This window comes from Stegodyphus dumicola, chromosome 1 (assembly GCF_044657685.1).
Source record: "Stegodyphus dumicola isolate Sdum_Otavi_A_Nest chromosome 1, ASM4465768v1".
NCBI classification, from domain to species: Eukaryota; Metazoa; Arthropoda; class Arachnida; order Araneae; family Eresidae; genus Stegodyphus; species Stegodyphus dumicola.
Genome location: NC_140768.1, coordinates 282,731,651 through 282,750,551, shown reverse-complemented (window position 1 = coordinate 282,750,551; position 18,901 = coordinate 282,731,651). Strand labels below are relative to the sequence as shown.

Sequence of the window (18,901 nt, the reverse complement as noted above, 5' to 3'; positions counted from 1 at the left end):
TAAATTTTCTAGTCTGTATCATAGGCTGGCAATATATTATAAGGTATTTCTTCGCCTTCCTAACATGACTTCGTGGTGTGGTGGTCTGCACGTTGGGCGCATATTCCAGACGTCCGCGGTTTGATCCCCTACGAAGGCGTTGCTCAGTTTTCATCTTGCCTGTTCCAAATTACCTAACGTCTCTACAATATTAAAAAGAATCATTTATCCTATTGCCTAAGCAGAAACAACGGTGAATAATATTATGTTTCAAATGTTCAGAACTTAAAGCAGATAACCAGAATAACGCTTAGTGCCTGCAGTTATCAATATGTAAAAACTGTTATTAGTATGTAATATTCAACCTTGTTACTTTGGAGTCTTCCCCGCCGTGATGGTACATAATTCCGTTTGGTTCATGTCCGTGGTCGGAAGCCATCATAGCGGTGCACTCACTCACTCACTTGCAAGAAAGTTATTATTATTATTATAACTTTTCTATTATAACTTTTCTTAAAAATTCTTTTTCAAGAGATTACAGTAAAAAATATAATAATGATCAAAGTTATTATAAACAATTTTTGGAAACAATTCGAGTTTTGTAATAAATAATTTGTAGTCAACATTTACGTAGTGGCCCATTTTGGAAAACTTCGATATGTATAAGCAATTCACTATTCTAAATTTGATAACTTGTTGGTATGTCAATACAGTATGAAAGGTGTTAAATTAATGTGTATTTCTTACATTTACATCATACTTTCTTAGTGAAAATTTAATTCAGTTAGAACTTAGTTAAATAAACGTTTTCGCTAAAAAATTGCAAGACAAGTGTATGCATTCTTCTAACAGCTACAACCGATGCAGTTCCATGTCATGTGTTTCAATACAGTACGAATTATAATTTCTGAGATAGATAAATGGGTAGTTTAGAAACTAATCAAATTTCATATTTTTTAATTAAAATCATGAATATTTTCACATGAATCACATAATATTAAATATCATCACAAAAAAGGACATCCAGAGACCTTTCGCTTTTGCATAAATTAAACCTATTCAGTGATATGCAGTATATTAAAACTATTACAACGGGGTATAGAGATAAATTATCCACCAGATAGAGATTAATATATAATCACAAAAAAAAAAAAAAAAAAAAAAAAGTTTTTCAAAGGACAGGGGGGGGGGGCATGCCAGCGCCTTCACTGACACAATTTTCATTGTCCAAAACATAAACTTCCACTTCGGCATAGCGCCAACGCCTTTCCTAATTAGAAGAGTATTAAAGCAGGAGTTGCTAGCGGCTGGTAGTTACCATTAGCACCTCAAACATAAATTGCTTGCAGCCATATTACTCGCAACCGCATATTATTCTTTAACAGGAAAATGATTTCATGAAACAGTTATTTCGACATGTTTGATTAAAGTCAATACATCTAAATATGATTTCCCATTGGCGAGAGCACTATCGCACTGGAGGATTACTGTAGCAGAGGAAGGAAGTCACAGATTTGGTTGTATTGAAGTGCATGTTCAGGTGAGCTGTAACTTTAGTTACAGTGTAGTGAATCATCTCCGCTGTGACTTAACATTGTTAGAGCCAATCCTAAATATCCATGCTGAAAAGGAGATAATGCGCACTGGAAATAATTTCATACAATAAATGCAATGGCATGATTTGTTTTCTTGAAATACTTTTTGCAGTGAAGCTATTTGATCAATGAACAATTTATAACGTTCTATATAGATGAAATTCGTTAAACCGAAAGCAGAAACTCAGTAAATTACTTTTCATTTTCTAAGATTTTCGCTAGATCTAGTGAATAATGAAGTTTTTGCAGGGAGGAGCTATCTTCAGAACATAGTTTAACAACCTCTAAAAATTCTGCAGAGGAATTTTGAGAGTCATAAATCTTGAATGGTCTAGTAACTAAAATTTTTGTCGAATTTCCAGGACGCAAAGGCTGAAGAAATATCATGAAAAAAAGAATATACTCTGAATGTCAGTGTTCTTTTTACGCAGTTTTTTAGATGAAATTATTTCCAATAACGACCTTCGTAATCTATTCTTTATACTACCTTTAATATCTACAGGTTTCGTTGATATCCACATTTATCAATTTTGGATAATTATGTCTGAGGTACTATCTCACATTTGTTCTACGAAATGGTGATAAAATACTTGGTGAACCCGATAAAGTATATTATATTTCTTCTTTCGAAAAGACTTATCAAATGATATTACATTTGTCAGTTCAGCAAAATTTCAAACATGGAAGGTAAGAATTATTGTAAAAATCCATTTTTTATTGATTCAGAACGAATTCATTCATCTTGAATTCATTTTAATATTTTGAAACGAAAATATATACCAGATATTTAATATAATGAATCGCTATCTTTAGAATTCTCGAACAGTCTTACAGATAGAATTTAAATTATAATGTATTATAGAAATTGCGTTTTTTTCATTACCAGCGAAATTTTAACAAACTATAGCTATTTTTATTTTTTATTTAAGCAAATTTTTTATTTTCCAAGAACCTTAACAAGAGAAAGACCATGAAAATGAATATCTAACTATTCAGAGAATCTTTCTTAAAAACATTTTCGTAATTATACGGAACTTACGATAAATTACTATGCTTAAGATTATAAATACCTGAAAATACGAATAAGTGTACAGCTACGTCTTGCATAACTAATTTTTTCCTCATTAAATAAGTGTGATGTTACTTTATGATGAAATAAGATAACAATTTTGTTTTTCTACCATTTGGGTTTGCCATTTTGAGGAAGTAATTTTAAATATGTAGGGTTGTATGTTAGTAACTCATCATATTATTTGTTATCTTTACTCTCATTTCTACTTTCGTCAGCTCTCGCTAGGATGTAATGCAGCTATTAAATACATGAACACAGTTCTTGATGTTATGAGAGACATTTCGGCAACGACCGCTAACTTTTTCCATGTAGTTTCTAGATTGACTTGAATTGGCTTTAGCATTTGCTAAGCCATGGTGCTTGCGTGATTTAAGGACCTCAGCCAACATTAATAGGATAACATGTATTGTGAATTTATGCATAAATTATTTCAGTTTACCTTAACTCTTTTTGTATTGTTAATCGCGCAAAAGATGCAAGGTGCGGCTTTTACGGTTTCTAAACATGCTGTGTAGGTTTGTCAAATAGAGTCAGTACATGACCTCCCGCCAGTCATGGAGCTTTAAGAAAAGCATCGCTTGTAGACACATTAGGTTTACTGGAAGCAGGCAAGATGAAAAATTAACAACAGCCTTCGCCAGGAATCGAACCACGGACCTCTGGAATACCGGCCCAGCGTGCAGAGCCACTTCACCACGAAGGCACGCTAAGAAAGCGGGAGAAATACCTTATATACTCCCCTTTTTAAAGGGCAACTGGTGTTTTTTAGGGGATACAATCGCCAAATCCTGGGCGTGGAGTAACCTCATCCAACACCATTTTAGTTCGGGCGCCACTGTAGAGATATTAGGTTAATTGGAAGCAGGAAAGATAAAAATATGCACCCGCTTTCGCCGGGAATCGAAGCACGGACTTCTGAAATACCGGCTCAGTGTGCTGACCACTACACCACGAAGGCACGCTAGGAAAGCGGAAGAAACACCTTATACGCTTTCGGTTGATCGTTTATAAATAAGATCTAATTTGTTTATAAACATTATATAATTACAAGCATTATTCATTTTTTAGTCCAAAGGGGCAATTTACCCAGAAGGACTATTAATTTCGTTTTGGCATGCCGATTCACTACAAGTGTTGTTTCACTTTTCAAATTGTTGCCACCAAATATTATCGCCCTGTATTATATTTAAAGAAATTAGATAATGAAGAATCTGCATAAATGTATGTAAATTTCTCGCATTGTTTTAAAACATTGGTACCTAGAGCCATTTAATTTTGAACAACGTAATTCTCCTGGGAATATGGGCATGTGGAAGCCCAAATTTGAAATTTGGAATTTGTTGCATTATTAATTTCATATTTTGTAAAACGTTAACGAATTTTTAATTAACAAACTCAAAGATTTCAAAGCAAGCACTGGCAACGTTGTCCAGAAAAAGCGTTTTTATTTCCAGCTCGTGAGACTGTGTATCGGAAATTCTAAAGACATGCTCAGTTTAAAATTATTTTGCGATATTGCTCTTGAACTGAATTTTATGGTTTAAGTGCGAAGAACATGATATGCAATAAATAAATGTAACACACAAAATGTTTAAAAAAAAGCCCCTTTAAACGTAATTTTAAATCTGAAAACCTTAATTTTTTTTATTTGTATTATTATTATTATTTATTATTACTCGTATTATTATTATTATTCTGTTTTCTCAGACAACGGACACAGATAACCGTATGTGCTCATCAGTTCACATCAGTTCTCATGCTTTGATATGAAAATATCGCATCGATCGTAGTATATTCGCTGGTCATGTACTGTATGTTAAAATCACAAACAATGATTTTAACAATCAAAAAATGTTTTAAAGCAGCATATCTTTAGAAGTGCTGTCATTACCTTCGGCCGTATCTCAGTTTATAATATCAATGTTCAGTTTTTTAATAAAATGACCGGTCATTTTATTAAAAATGACTATGATTCATGACTATGATTTTATTAAAATGACCGGTCAAAAAGTTGGCCAACTTTTTTTATTTGTCATCCATGTTTTATTTATCGAACATCACTTTCTTTGCATCTTTGCAACATAAAATTTAACGACTAAGTCACAAACTCTTAAAAAGCAGCATGTTTTTAGAATTCTCAGTAGAGTGTTAATTGATGCTTACATTTTTCTTATATTCGCTATATTGTTTATTTCTGCTATATTATCTTTCAAAATAATACGTAGCGATACCATTTGATGGCAGCATCCTTATTTGAATAAATCTGACGTGTACACCACATGACTTCCTTGCAGGGAATATTAAATTATAGGCATTTTTTGCTGCATTTCATTTTAACTTATTTCTTCTAATTTCATTAGAGATATAGTTCTCATTTAATTAATTTAGTTCTCCCTTCGCGACAAGGCAAAATACATAAAATCTCAAAATACTTTTACTCGTATTAAAAAATGGAAAAATACAGAAATAAAAAAAAAACAGTTAAAATAATTAAAAAACAAATGTTACAATTAAAATTTGAGTTTCTGTGCAAAAACAAGCAATTCGGCAGCCGGCATGGAGGCAGATTTCTTGGTGCACAAAACTAAATGTTTACTTTTTTTCCCGCTCGGCAAAAAGATACTGAAGGATGCAGAAACTGAATTCACTATTCTGCTAAATTTCAAATGCAAGAAAATATGGCTGCTATGGTAAAAATATTAAGCCACACTTAAATGAATTTTACACTGTTGATAATTCTACAACTATTATGTGCAGATCAACTAAAGACATAAAAACCTTAACCGGAAGAAAAGAACAACATAATTCAATCCTTTCTAAAGCAAAAATTGCAGAATTTACCAACATATAAGAATAAAAAAAACTGAACTCACGGAGCCGAGTAACATATTGCGTACATATATATACTTTTGGTATGGTCGATTGCAACCAAAAAAGGGAGATGCACAACTACATGTTGTAACAGTCTTATATACGAAATTTCAAGATTCTGAGGCTACTCATTTTTGAGTTATGACAGATACCTACATAAGTAGGTACGTACGTACAGACGTCATGAAGAAATCTTCTCTTAATCCATTTTAAATCCTTTTTGTAACCTGTTTTGAGAAAAAGAGTCTTTTTATGTTACGCAAAAATACGTTAAATTGTATTCGATGCTGGGAAAATGGATATTTTCGTTGAAATATGATACCCGAAAATTTTCGCAATTACATTTCTTCCTTTACTTCGTACAAGGAAGTAAAAATGATTCAACATGAAAGTGAAACGAACACCAAATTGAGGATTGACGCTGATACATTTAATTGCTTCATAATGAGCTTGTTCTTATTGCATTTAGCATAATTCAAAGAATGCATTAAATGATTATAAATGTAATATGTTGTTCTCAGTAACATACCTATTTTAAATAGCACATTTGAGAAATTTTGGATAATCTCATAATTTATTTTTTAACAAAAGTTTGTTGATAGCTTCAAGTAAAGTATCCCTTTCGATTTGTCAATTTTAACCAAAATAAAATTGTTCTCACTGACATAAAAATCTTAACTAATAAAATTGAAAGATTTGGATTACATTTTAATATAATTTTTTATTAAAAACCATTATGGGGTTCCTGTAAAGTATTACTTTCGGTTATCCAGTTTTACCCCAAATCTAATCAATTTCTTTATATGAATGTAGAAAGCTTAAATAACGAATACAGAAATTCTTGTAAATTTTAAGCAAGAGTTATCGTGGACAAAAAATCGTCGCACACGTATAATCGCACACAAAAAGAGACATCATTGTAAAAGTAGTAAAAATAAGTAATAAAAAAGTAGTAAAATAAGGACCCTAATTCGTGTTTTTTGAGTGAAAACTCACTATCGAGTTTTTGGATTGAAAGCATCACTTTCCTCACCTGATGTACGGTTGGTTAAAAAAGGTTTATTTTCAAGCTTCTTCTCAATTAGGCTTTATGAGGTCTAAGACGAGGCAATAAGTCTACTCAGAGGACAGGATTTAGCAGTTACAAATATGATAATTTATGCTTAACTTCTAGAAAACTAATTATTTAGTAACTACTTATTTTAAAACTGTTTCAGATGTTAAACGAAAGTCTTCATTAGAAGATTAGATTGAAATTTATTTTGGATTATTATTATTTTTTGTATTATATTATAAAAATTACATATTACTATTTATATATTATTAGTTTTTAAAATATTTTTTTCAATTTTCATTACTTCATATTTTTTCATTTCATTTTCAAATTTTCATATCATTTTCATTTAATTTCATTTTAATTTTTTCATATTTTTTATTTTTTATTATTATTTTTATTTTTTATATTATGTTTTTCATACATTTCATACTGAAAAATTTTTTAAAAAGTTAATTTATCTTCGAGGCTTTAGAATGCAGTCTAAAATTTTCAGGCTGCACTTTTTAACAGTCAATCATATTTTACGATTTTTTGCCAGATCATCGATTTTTCTTATCGAATCAAATAAAGCAAATAAAAAAAAGTTTTTTCTTGAAAATTCGTCATGGCTGTGTTTGATTATACATACAATACTGTAAATCAAATGCATGATAAGGATTGCCTAACAATGGCTTAGTAGTAAGACCCCTGGACACTGATGGTTCCAAGTGGGTTTAATCCGGCAAATGGCCATGCATCTCCTCTTGTAGTATGTGAATATGTGCCCGTTTCCTTTAGAAAGTCCCCCAACAGACGCATGCAGCGCCTTTGTGCAACTAAATTTATGCATTTAATAGCACTATAGTTTGCTAGTTTGGAATGCGCATTTAAGGCCATTTTTCCTCAAATCAAGCCTCATAAACATTTTGCGTAACGACTGCTGTGGGAAAAGGTTAAACAGATTTTTAATTTGCTAAAATTCCTTAATTCCCTCAATGCAGTGATGACGACACACGTTACAAAGCATGGATCTTATAAGAGATAGACTAACCCAGTGGGCGGGGCGCGCGTCACCGACAAGTCGCCAAGAAAGAGTAGGGACGATCTGGTTTACTTTAACACTGAAACCTATGGCGTTTGTATCACATAACTCTTTTTAATTATTAAATGTGATACGTTATATAGTGATGAGATTATGAAAGCCACAGTTTTTTCCAAATAGGATTTAATACATCTCATTAAAGCACTTTTTACTGTATTTCGCGCATTTTTTCCACGCGTAATTCTTGTACAAACATCTTTACTTTGGTAAAACGGTAAAAACTCTAAGCACAAAATTTATGAACTTAATTTTGCTTAAAAATAAAGTAAAATTAAATAAGATTGATAGTACGCGATGCTTTGAAATAAATAAGGTAACATTAAACAAAATCTGATATATTTTTTAAAAATGTAATGAACATTTTCAGGCAGGGATTTTCCAAACTATAATAACATTACAAAACGATCATATTTATTTGATTATGATCATTAAGTTATTAACATTAAAGTGATTTAGTTATTTTAATAATTCATAAAATTCGGGGCATAAAATTTTCTGAGCGTAAGGGAAAAAAAAAAAAAAAAAAAAAAAAAGGTAAAATAAAATCTAGAAGCACTCAGATTTTATATTACGCCCAAAAGGAACATTTTTTTAAAGTTTTGTGTGTTACTTATATTTATTGAATATCATGTTCTTCGCCCGTAAACCACATACATTCGAAAACAGCATATCTTTAGAATTTCCGCACTGGAGATAAAAATGTTATTTTCCGTACAGTGTCGCCATTGCTCACTTTGAACTCGTTGAGTTTGTTAATCAAAAATTCGTTAAAGTTTTACAAAATATGAAATAGATTAAAACAAATTCGAAATTTTGACCGTCCAGATGTCCATGTTCGGGTGGAGGATTACATTATTCAAAATTTGATGGCTCTAGATACTGTCGTTTTTGTCACAGGGCGAGGAACATACATGTATTCATGCAGATTCTTCATCATTTAATTTCTTTACATATAATACCGGGCGATAATATTTGGTAACAACAATTTGCAAGGAGACACGGACATTTATAGTAAAAGAGCGCAAAATGCCACTTCGAAACTAACAGCCTTTCTAGGTTACCGTCCCTTTGGGCTAATAAATTAAATTAACAGTAAATAAAAAAATCTTATGCAGAACTAAAAATAAATTAAAAAAATAATCACTATAAAATACAAGCAAAATTAATTATTACGGTTAAATACAATTTTAATATTAGAATTAAATGTATAAAAATTTTTAAGGAGTCAAAAGTGTTTATCACTATGATTTATTATGAAATATAATTGAAATAAAATTCCTTTATAGAAATTGTGCTATAATACTCATCTATAATTTTAAAAAAGCAGCACAATTTAGAATTTTAAACAAAACTTTCAAAAATTCGTTTTTAAATATTTTAGTATTTTTTACTTATTTACACTAATAAAAAGCATAAAAATTGCAAGAGAAAAGTTCTTGTTTGAAATTTTCTATTAGTTAAAATTTAAAATATTATTTTCTAAAAGAAGTAGTTACAAATTTCCTTACAGCATAGGAAAAGCTAGAAAAATATCCAGACCTGAAAACATGCAATAGCTTTATAATTATTTGGAAAGTTAATTATGCTTAATAAATATGCTAAATTTTTAGAAATCAATCTCAGTTTCAAAAATGAAAATATGTAGAAATTCTAATTTGTGAAATGAGGCACTACAACCAGCTTTTTCTTGACAATTATACACGCTGCAATGGGCAACCAATGTTAAATTTCTGCAAGTCATCTCTACTCCTCCGGATGTGATCAAGGTGACAGCCGGCAACGCCTCAGACGAGGGAGAAAACCCGTTTGGGTTAGTCTATTTCTAATAAGGTCCATGTTACAAAACAAACGAGGGAAGGGTCGCTATAAACCTTGAAGTGCCAGACCTCGATAAAGTAGCAGATTATAGTCGGCTCTGCGATAATCGAAAGCTAACCAACCAAGCACTCCGGCAACTGCTTGGCCTCCTTTTTCCACTTTAGAAAGTGATTGTTGTTAGGATTACTTTCTGCTTTTACTGTAATAAATATGCACGAAATGTCAGATGTATAAGTTCATTTGTTTTCGAAGACTAACAAATGTAAGAGCAATGATCTGAGAGATCAGTACTATATTGCTGAGGATTTAGAATGGGCTATTGGTTATGGCAAAGAATACACTAAGGTTATCTGCCTAAGGAGAGGGATGTGATCTTGGAGAACATTCTGAGGAAAACTGGCTCTTAGTCACGTCACACATGGGGTAAACCACCATGTGCAGCCGGACCGTTCGCTCTAATTTGAACCCAGATAGGATTACCAGTGTTCAAGGGACTTAAGTTTTGCTCAGACGACAGTTTTGTCGCCATAAAGCTTTGCGGTTTAAGCTATAAAAGTCATTAAATCCACTGACACCTGTTTAGCAAGGTTTAAGTCATACCCCATCAGGGAAGGTAAAGTTGCGCTTGCATAAATGTGTAGCTGACTCAGCGAAATTGTCGATCGATGTTTTTTTCGCTGTGACTGGCAGCTCTTATATCAAGTGGCGAAAAATTGATAAGTGAGAACATTTAGACAAAATCCAGTTTTTCTGACGTAGTAACCAAGCTTGGCTTAGACCATTTAGGATTTTAAAACCACCGTGTTAGAGAAGCTTCATATATGCGGCCACGGATGAGCTGGTAAGGTAAAAGTAACGGTGTCTGTAGCTACCTTTTTAGAACACTCTGTATACATTCTGCAATGCATATTCTTGCTTAGCAATGTTGGCCACCCAGACGGTACAGTGGTTTGTGACGCTGACTGACGTACCGATGCGTTCGGATTCGAATCCGAGAGAAGGTATGGATGTTTGTAAGCGTATAATGTCTCTGCGGCAAGGGGGTAGTCTCTGCGGCGAGCCGAAAGTCCTCTCGAACGGCTAGTGGTAGGGGAAGAGGGCTGTGACACTATGGCCGTTTTTCGGAGTGTCGTTCCTCAAAATTGTGGTGGAGTTATGATATTTAATATACCTATAGAAATGCATAGACGGTCTTGCTTGAGCCTGTTCCTGATTAGTAATGTTCTACAAATTCATTTCTACCTATAGCATACGAAAATATTTCCTATGAATAACACGAAAGAAAAATATTTTGTTTGAATTAGCTGTGTCCTTAATCGTTAGAAAAAAGGGTTATTCTACGATAATTTAAAACGGTTTTTCAAAACATTTATACAAAATTTACATTTTACATTATTCAAAAACTTCTACTCTGCTTTTTATGAAACTGAAAATAAAACAAAATTAATTAACTCTAGTGTAACATGTATTTAAAGTTCCTATTCTTTTCCAGTATTTGACTAATAGAATACCTTTGCTTTTTCAGATTCTAAAACCGCATGGCAAAAAGAACACATCTGCGTTATTTCCCGTTTAAGGCACATGCTAAAAGAAGGCTTACATACTGACGTCAAATTCCTTGTAGATTTCCCATATCCTACAACTTTCGAAGCACACAAGCTTATTCTTGCTTCTGGTAGCCAGGTATTCGAGCGAATGTTTTACACGGAATCTTCTGAAAAGACAGATATAATTCAGTTTCCTGAAATAGAATCGCTGGGCTTCGAGAAGATGCTAAAGTAAGTAAAACTGCACAAGAACACAGTACAAATAAGATATCTCAGTTTCTCTGCACATTTACAAAACAATATCTAATAGGAATCGAAATTAGTGAAACTGAATAACAGGTATTAATGCATAAATTCTGTTTAAAATTAACGATGGAGTTTCAACTCGCTGAAATTATTATTTACCATGGTAAAGCAGACAAATATAATTCCGTACTTTAAATAGCAAAACATTTGGTACTTACGTATTATCACAACCATTTTAATGTGTATACAAACCAGTTACCCTTAGAAAGTCCTCCACGAAGGCATCCCTCCCCTTAGGCAGATAGCCCTAGTGTGCTTTGCCGTATTCTCAATACACCACCAATACACCAACCATTTTAATAGAAATCGTCTAATTTTCAGAACGTGCCAAATTCTGGCAACCATTCGTATAACCAATCCTAAGGCAACCGCTCATAACAATCCTGCAATCAAGCAGCGTCGCCATTTTCGTTTCCATTCTTTTTGTTCTGTTCCAAGTTAGAACGGTCTTCATAGATAAATCGTGCTATTTTTTGCCTTATACTCAATTTTAAAATATCACTTGTGGAATTTACCAGCAACAGAAAAACAGCAGTAAAAGGTTTTCAGAAATAGAAGATTTTGTCGCAAAACGGCTAAAGGGAACAGTGCAAATCTCTGCTATTCTTTTTCAAGCAAAAACAGATCACAGTGTACATAAGTATTGTGGAAAGTTTCATAGCTGTACAGCACTTGATAGGGAAAATATGAAATTTATTATATGTTTAAACAAATTTAAATTCTTAACAAATACGTATAAAAGTAAAAAAGTAAAAAAGCAAATTTAAATTCTAAAAAAAGGAAAAAAGCCAAAATAATTTAAAATAATTTAAAAATATGCAAACATGTAAAAGATTTAATTCTCGAACTAATCTACAATATCATTTAAATTCAGAAGCATAAGCAAATCAAGTGCAAAATCTATCCATGAAATTAAATCTACTAATTTAATAAATTAAAATTAAATAAAACATTTTTTTTTAAAAATGCATATGTTAATGATCGTAGAGTAGGGAGGAGACAGACATATCAAGGGGAAGTTGCCTCCAAACCTAGCCCACCAGCGGCCGAGCGGTAAACTCGCTGAACACTGGTAGTTCGGTCCGAGGTTCGAATCCCGCGAACGGGCTGGCTGCATGGGTGTTTTCGTGGTTTTCCCCACGTGTAACGTGTATACGAGCCAGTTTCCCTTAGAAAGTCCTCCACGAAGGCATCCCTCCCCTTAGGCAGATAGCCCTCGAGGCTTTGCCATAATCACACACACACCTCCAAACCTAACTCTCCAATCATTCAATTCGTGTTTTGTCATTCATGCAGGCAAGGGTAAAAGTCAAAACCAAAAGTAATTACAATAAAGTGGTACCCTTAGAAATTAACATTTAAGTATTAACATTTAAGAATTAAAATTCAAAAAGGAAAATACTAATTAAGTCTTTTGAGAAACAAGCAAGTAAAGTCAAGAATTAAACTTTTTCTTAAAAAATTAAATTTTTTAAAAATTAATTTTTTATAAAATAACAAAAAAAAATCTAGATACCAATGTATTTTAGAAATCCTTGTCTACAGAAACTTCCCCTACACGAATATGCATATCAATAAAAAGAAACTATAAAAGAACTATACATAATCCATATAAACCAATAAGAAATAAAAAACATCTTATGAAACAAATTTATTATATGAATATTTTACATTCTATGTGTTAAACTCTTATAAGTCAGCATTTTACATCAAAGCGACAAACTCGGCGTTCATTGGCAGACTTATTAAAAGCGCTGGATACTGGTAATTCAATTATGGTTCAAATTCTGGCAAATAGGCTGGCTGCATGGAAGATTTCATGATTTTCTTACGTAGTAACTATAAGAGCCGTTTACGCTTAGAAAGACCTACATGAATGTCACCCTCTTTGATAGGCATTATGTTCTTTGTCGTACTCAAATAATCCTATCTAATCCAAAGCGAACGTTTAGTGCCATACAAGACAGTTTCCTGTGCAAAATTCCCCATGAACACATCTTTGTCTACAGGCAAATAGCTACTCTGCGCTTGGCATATTTAATTAAACAAACATACGAAAGACATTTGAACTGCATCCCAGAGTTGTAAAAGTTGTGTTTGTGGGCAAAGCCGCGCCTAAAATATTTTCCCTCGGAGGCAAAGATGTAAATGCGTGCCGCTAAATGCAACATATCCCGGGTTGTGTGTGGGGGGAGGGGGGAGGAAAAGTAAGAATATACCGTATTTATTCCCTTATCCACCCCTTTTCCTATTAATTTTAATGCTTGGAAAGAAGGCGGAGAAAATTACGCGCTATTTCTAAACAAATGATTTAAATCATAAACATAGAACAATAAAAATACATACTAATATTATTACACTGTATATTTCAAAGGACTCACTAATTTTAACACTATTGTTTTACTTACGCCAAATAATTTCCTATTTATGCATGCATTTTACATTGTTATTATAAATCAGAAGTTTCTAAATCATATGCTAAAAAAGCTAGGGGAAGGGAGAGAATTATGCGAGCTGATAAGATACGATAATACATTTCATGTAGAAGACGGTAAAGAACTTAAATAAGATAGAATTTATAAGGAAAAATGGGTACTTTCTCGTTATCTGCATCCCCGGCTTTAATTTTAGGCAGAACTACCATGCTTGTGATATATTTTTGGGTTTACACATAAGAATAGCCGAACCACACAAGTACATATAATGCACTTGAGTTTATACATATGGATTTATGCACATTCAAAATATATATAACACTAAAATAACCTAATTTAAACGTGCATTATAAGTTTACGTATGAACATTAAACTGCTTATCATTAAACTGCATCATTTTATATTAGAAACAAGATATAATGCGTGTATCTATCTATCTATCTATATATATATATATATATATATATATATATTATTTCTTGTATTTGTTGCAATACGTTGTATATATATAAAGACAAAAAGTAAGAAATTTAAAACTAACATTTCACAAAAACCAGAAATTGAAAGTCATAATTAATAAATTTCAAATAAACATATAAATGCAACAATGAATTTAAAAATGTTAAAACCAAAAAATTTCAATCAAATTAAAAACCTTCTTCAAACATCATGAAATTTAAAGAAAAACGATCGAAAACAGAAGAGGAATTCAATCAATCTCAATGTCACTTCATCGGGGGGGGGAGGAACTTTGACACTAATTGAAATCTCCCTTCTACAAAAATCCTTGCTGTTCAGTATCCAAAATTAGCCGATGGACCATTTCAATGTATTTAAATTATAATTATAATACTTCACCCTTCAGATTAGGTACTATATCTAAAATTTTGATAGTAATATTATTAAAGTTGTGAATTTTAAAATGTTCTAGTTCTTTGGTAGTGAAATTATTACCGTTTTTGCTGTCTGAAAAAAGTAGTTAATTCTAATATCAAGATTATTCTTAGTTTGCCCTATTAAGACAAGATGTCATGTATTACATGTTATAGAGTAAATGCAAATAACTGTTTTTCATAGTATCTGTTGTTTAGTTGCGGTATGGTTGAGAGAAGTATTATTATGTCTACATGTTAATCAGTTGTAACTCTGACATACCTCAATTTCAATATTCTTTTTACGAGCAGCATTTAGAATTCATTAGGATGCTAATCCGATTCTTTGTGAAAAAGCTAAGATCTTAGCTCAGAAGCTTGTTTGTTCATCCCTTGAAGTAAGTAATGTCTGGCTAAGAAATTTCAAGTGCAAGCGTAGTGCCCGTCTAAAGCTTATTTTGCCCGAGATGTTCAGCAATGTGCAGTACGCTATATATCATGTACGCAAAAATGTTGCCTTTTCATTTTAATTAATTAAAATCTTTTTCTTTAGAAATATTTTCCCCCATTTTCAACATACAGTACATACAGTAATTAATTAAAGTGTTCGTAGACCCTTTATTCGGGAAACATCCAATTATCCGAATTTTTGATTATCCGAATAGGGTCCCGCCCCAATTGATTCGGATAACTGGAGTTGTACTATGCTTTTAGTTATAATTTTTTTCAACTGCCATCGTACATCAAATGAATTTTCCAAAGAGACATGGTGGTTCCAAATAGTGTTGTTCTTCCGTAGAAACGGTCATTTTGAAAACAGTAACTATCCGTGATGGTAAATACAAATATATTCTTATATTCTCAGCAATGCTAATCACTTTTAGAGGTCAATAAATGCATCTATCGAAATGCACTCTCTGCTATTGCATTTGTTTCCAGTACAGTCGAACACAGTTATTAATGTGGCAGGCTGTGTTAGTGATAGTTTCGAGTTAGAAAAAATATCGGTCTATTTCGCTTAATTTCAATTTGACATTTGGATAATTTTGTGTGTGTGTGTGTGTGATTATGGCAAAGCCTCGAGGGCTATCTGCCTAAGAGGAGGGATGCCTTCGTGGAGGACTTCCTAAGGGAAACTGGCTCGTATACACGTTACACATGGGGAAAACCACGAAAACGCCCATGCAGCCAGCCCGTTCGCGGGACTCGAACCTCGGACTGAACTACCAGTGTTCAGCGACTTTACCGCTCGGCCGCTGGTGGGCTGGATAATTTTGAAATTTAAAATTGTTATATACATATCTTTCTTAATACAATATTTTATTGTAATAACTTGTAATCAGTTAATAACGTTTATTGCTAAATACTTTCATGCTAAAAAAATTAAATTTCCTTCCACATTTTATCCTTTTACAGTATTTCCCATAAGAGATCGAGTTAAAACTGCGAAGATTGAATCATTTTGTCCATCTTTCCCAATATGATAGGCCATTTGAAAGGAACTCTAATATTCGCTCTCAAACCTTTTTCAAACGTTCTCAAACCTTAAAAACCTTTTCTTTCCTTTACTGAGACACACCAGCGCCCGACCGATAAAGTCGCTGAACACTGGTAGTTTGATCACAGGCTCGAATCCCGCGAACAGACTGGCTGAATGGGCGTTTTTGTGATTTTCCCTATGTGTAACGTGTACACGAGCCAGTCTTCTACGGAGGCATCCCTCTTCTTAGACAAAATGCCCTCGATACTTTGCCGTAATCACGTAAGCCAAAACAAACTTTTCTTTACTACTAATCCTAGATATGTAGTTCTAGTTATAAAGTTTCTGAAAATAGTCTCAAGCTGACGTTAGAAACGTAAAAACATAAATGTAACATTTTATTTCCGATGCAATCTTCATACAGTAGTACGTAAAATGTTCACTAACGTATTGTGATTAATTCTCCTTACTAAAATGTGCTGTGAGTATTTGACCACCGAAAATATTTTTGATAAGGTAAAAATATCTCCTTTAACTGCAGTAAATGAAATTAATAAAATTCATATAAATTATTTGCAAAATTCGAGTACATTTAAAGAATCTGAGACACTATTTTGGATTAAAATATGAAGCGAGACATTGCAGTGAAACTCACGATGACCCCGCATAATCCAGTATGTCTGATTACTTTAGTTTAAAACGACAAAAGGATAATTTTACCAAAAACTTTGCATCAGGACAGCAATTCAGTCATTCCCTTTCGAAAATATTTGACAGAAAATTTCTACTATTACATTTAAAATCCAAAATAGAATTAATAATTAAATAGAAAGAAGAAACAGTCTTTTAATTCTAACTATTATTTAAGCAAGGTTTCAAAAACGAGGCTTTATTTCTTAAAGGCAGAGTAAATAAGTAATTAACATAATAAATGTGTTCACCTTAAAGAGACACCGTTTCAATTTAAAAGAATATGGTGCAATAAAAACGCTGATGCATAGAACAGTGCATATAAGAATGTAAATTCTTGAACTGATATCAAAGAATGATTAAGTATTTTTCTGGATATTCATTTTCCCGTTCATTTATATTAGGTAATATAACATTAAAATGGTTTAAAAGAAATTGCTTTTATTGAAACAAACATAACTCTGAATGAATATCTCATATTTTATACTGTAGAAAAGTTAAAATTAATTTTTATCTTAAACGCAAATATTTATAGAGGTTGCATACCATTAATTTTATTACAGTAGCTAGGAAATAAACCTGTTATTTCTTTTTAAAGGTACCTGTATGAAGACACGATATATTTCGAAAATGATTCTGAAGTTTTTTTGACATTGATATGTGCAGAAGAATTCGATGTAGAGCCATTAAAACAAATCTGTCTGCGTCGATTGTCTGAGCTGAAACATTCACCCGACAACATCTGGATTGCTTTAGCCTTAAGTAAATATTTCAGACTTGAGACCCTAGAAGATCACTGTGTATCATTCATTATTGAAAATGCAAAAGATGCCTTAAACAGTGAAATTTTCTTGAAAGCGTCTGCGAGCGTGCTTCAATTCGTTCTAAAGCTACCACTTCTGAGGATAACAGAATTCGAACTTTTGTATTTTGTTGTAAAATGGGCAGAGAACCAAAAAAGAGAAACATCGGTTCCATTCAAAGACCTATTACGGCCTTTGCTGTGTTCGATTCATTTTCCGTCAGTCGGTCTTGAAGAGTTTCGCATATTTGTTGGTGAAAAGCAGAATGTGTTCAATGTCAGTGACAGACTCGCTATAATACACAGCTTAGAAAATACAGATCCTCGTGCCCTTCCAGAATGGTGTTGCAAGAGCAGTCCCAGGTGCAACTTAACAGAGGAAGTTTCCGTGAATCTTGTTGATACCTCTTCACGAAGACCTGCATACACGTCCGTCGTGAAGTGGTTCGAGTGTGAATATGAAATACGAGCAGCTCTTAAGAATACATTGTACCACGATATACAGACTATGACTGTGGTCTGGGGCAATAAACTTGAAGATCTGCCTTTGATTTGTAATGTCAAAATTACGTGGTACCAAGGTCTGTCTTTTGAATTAAGTTCAGTTAAAAAAATTGACGAAAAGGAAGCAATTATTCTGAATTTCGATAAAAGAGTTTTCGGTTCAGCATCACGTCACCAATTTATGATTCGAGTCGATTTTAAACACCCAGTTAGAGTGTTTTTTCTCCATGATTCCAAAGGAAAACAAGGTTCTATGGAATGTGCATTTCTTAGAGCTCGAGCAATGACTTCTGGAAATAAAAAAATTATACTTAATAAAGGACAATGTGTAAATAACATGACATTTATACGAAGGATACAATACAAATCAACAACTCCAGTTGTATAGATTATGTTTATCTCATACATTTGGTTTTCAAATCCAAGTTCAGAATTTTCTTTTATTGTTGCAAAAACTAGATATGAAATACAATGTTGCCAATGAATGCATTTTCCTTTAAAATTATGAAATTGGTAAATAACTTGCATCTATCCAATGAATAAAACCAACATTTAAATGATGAGGTTAATAATAACATTTATATTTAACTGTTATCATGAAAATAAATGTTAATATTAAGAGAAGTAAATTAGTGTAATGAAAAATAAAAGTGTTGTTGTTATTTATAAAAATTGCCATACATAAAAAATCAAGGGCAAATAATTATAATTGATTAAAAAATTTGATAAGAAAGATAACAACATTTATTTTATGAAACTTATGATAACAGTTAAAATATATATAAACCTTAG

General features: G+C 32.4%; 1 protein-coding gene across 1 annotated transcript; it reads left to right on the top strand.

Moving 5' to 3' along the window:
- The first annotated feature begins 2,107 nt into the window (after positions 1-2,107).
- On the top strand, positions 2,108-18,594 carry LOC118194209 (BTB/POZ domain-containing protein 6-like). The gene is made up of 3 exons (XM_035365424.2): positions 2,108-2,261; positions 10,999-11,251; positions 17,402-18,594. The coding sequence occupies exons 1-3, from the start codon at positions 2,255-2,257 to the stop codon at positions 18,495-18,497; spliced, it is 1,356 nt and encodes a 451-aa protein (XP_035221315.1). The 5' UTR covers positions 2,108-2,254; the 3' UTR covers positions 18,498-18,594.
- Positions 18,595-18,901: the final 307 nt, after the last annotated feature.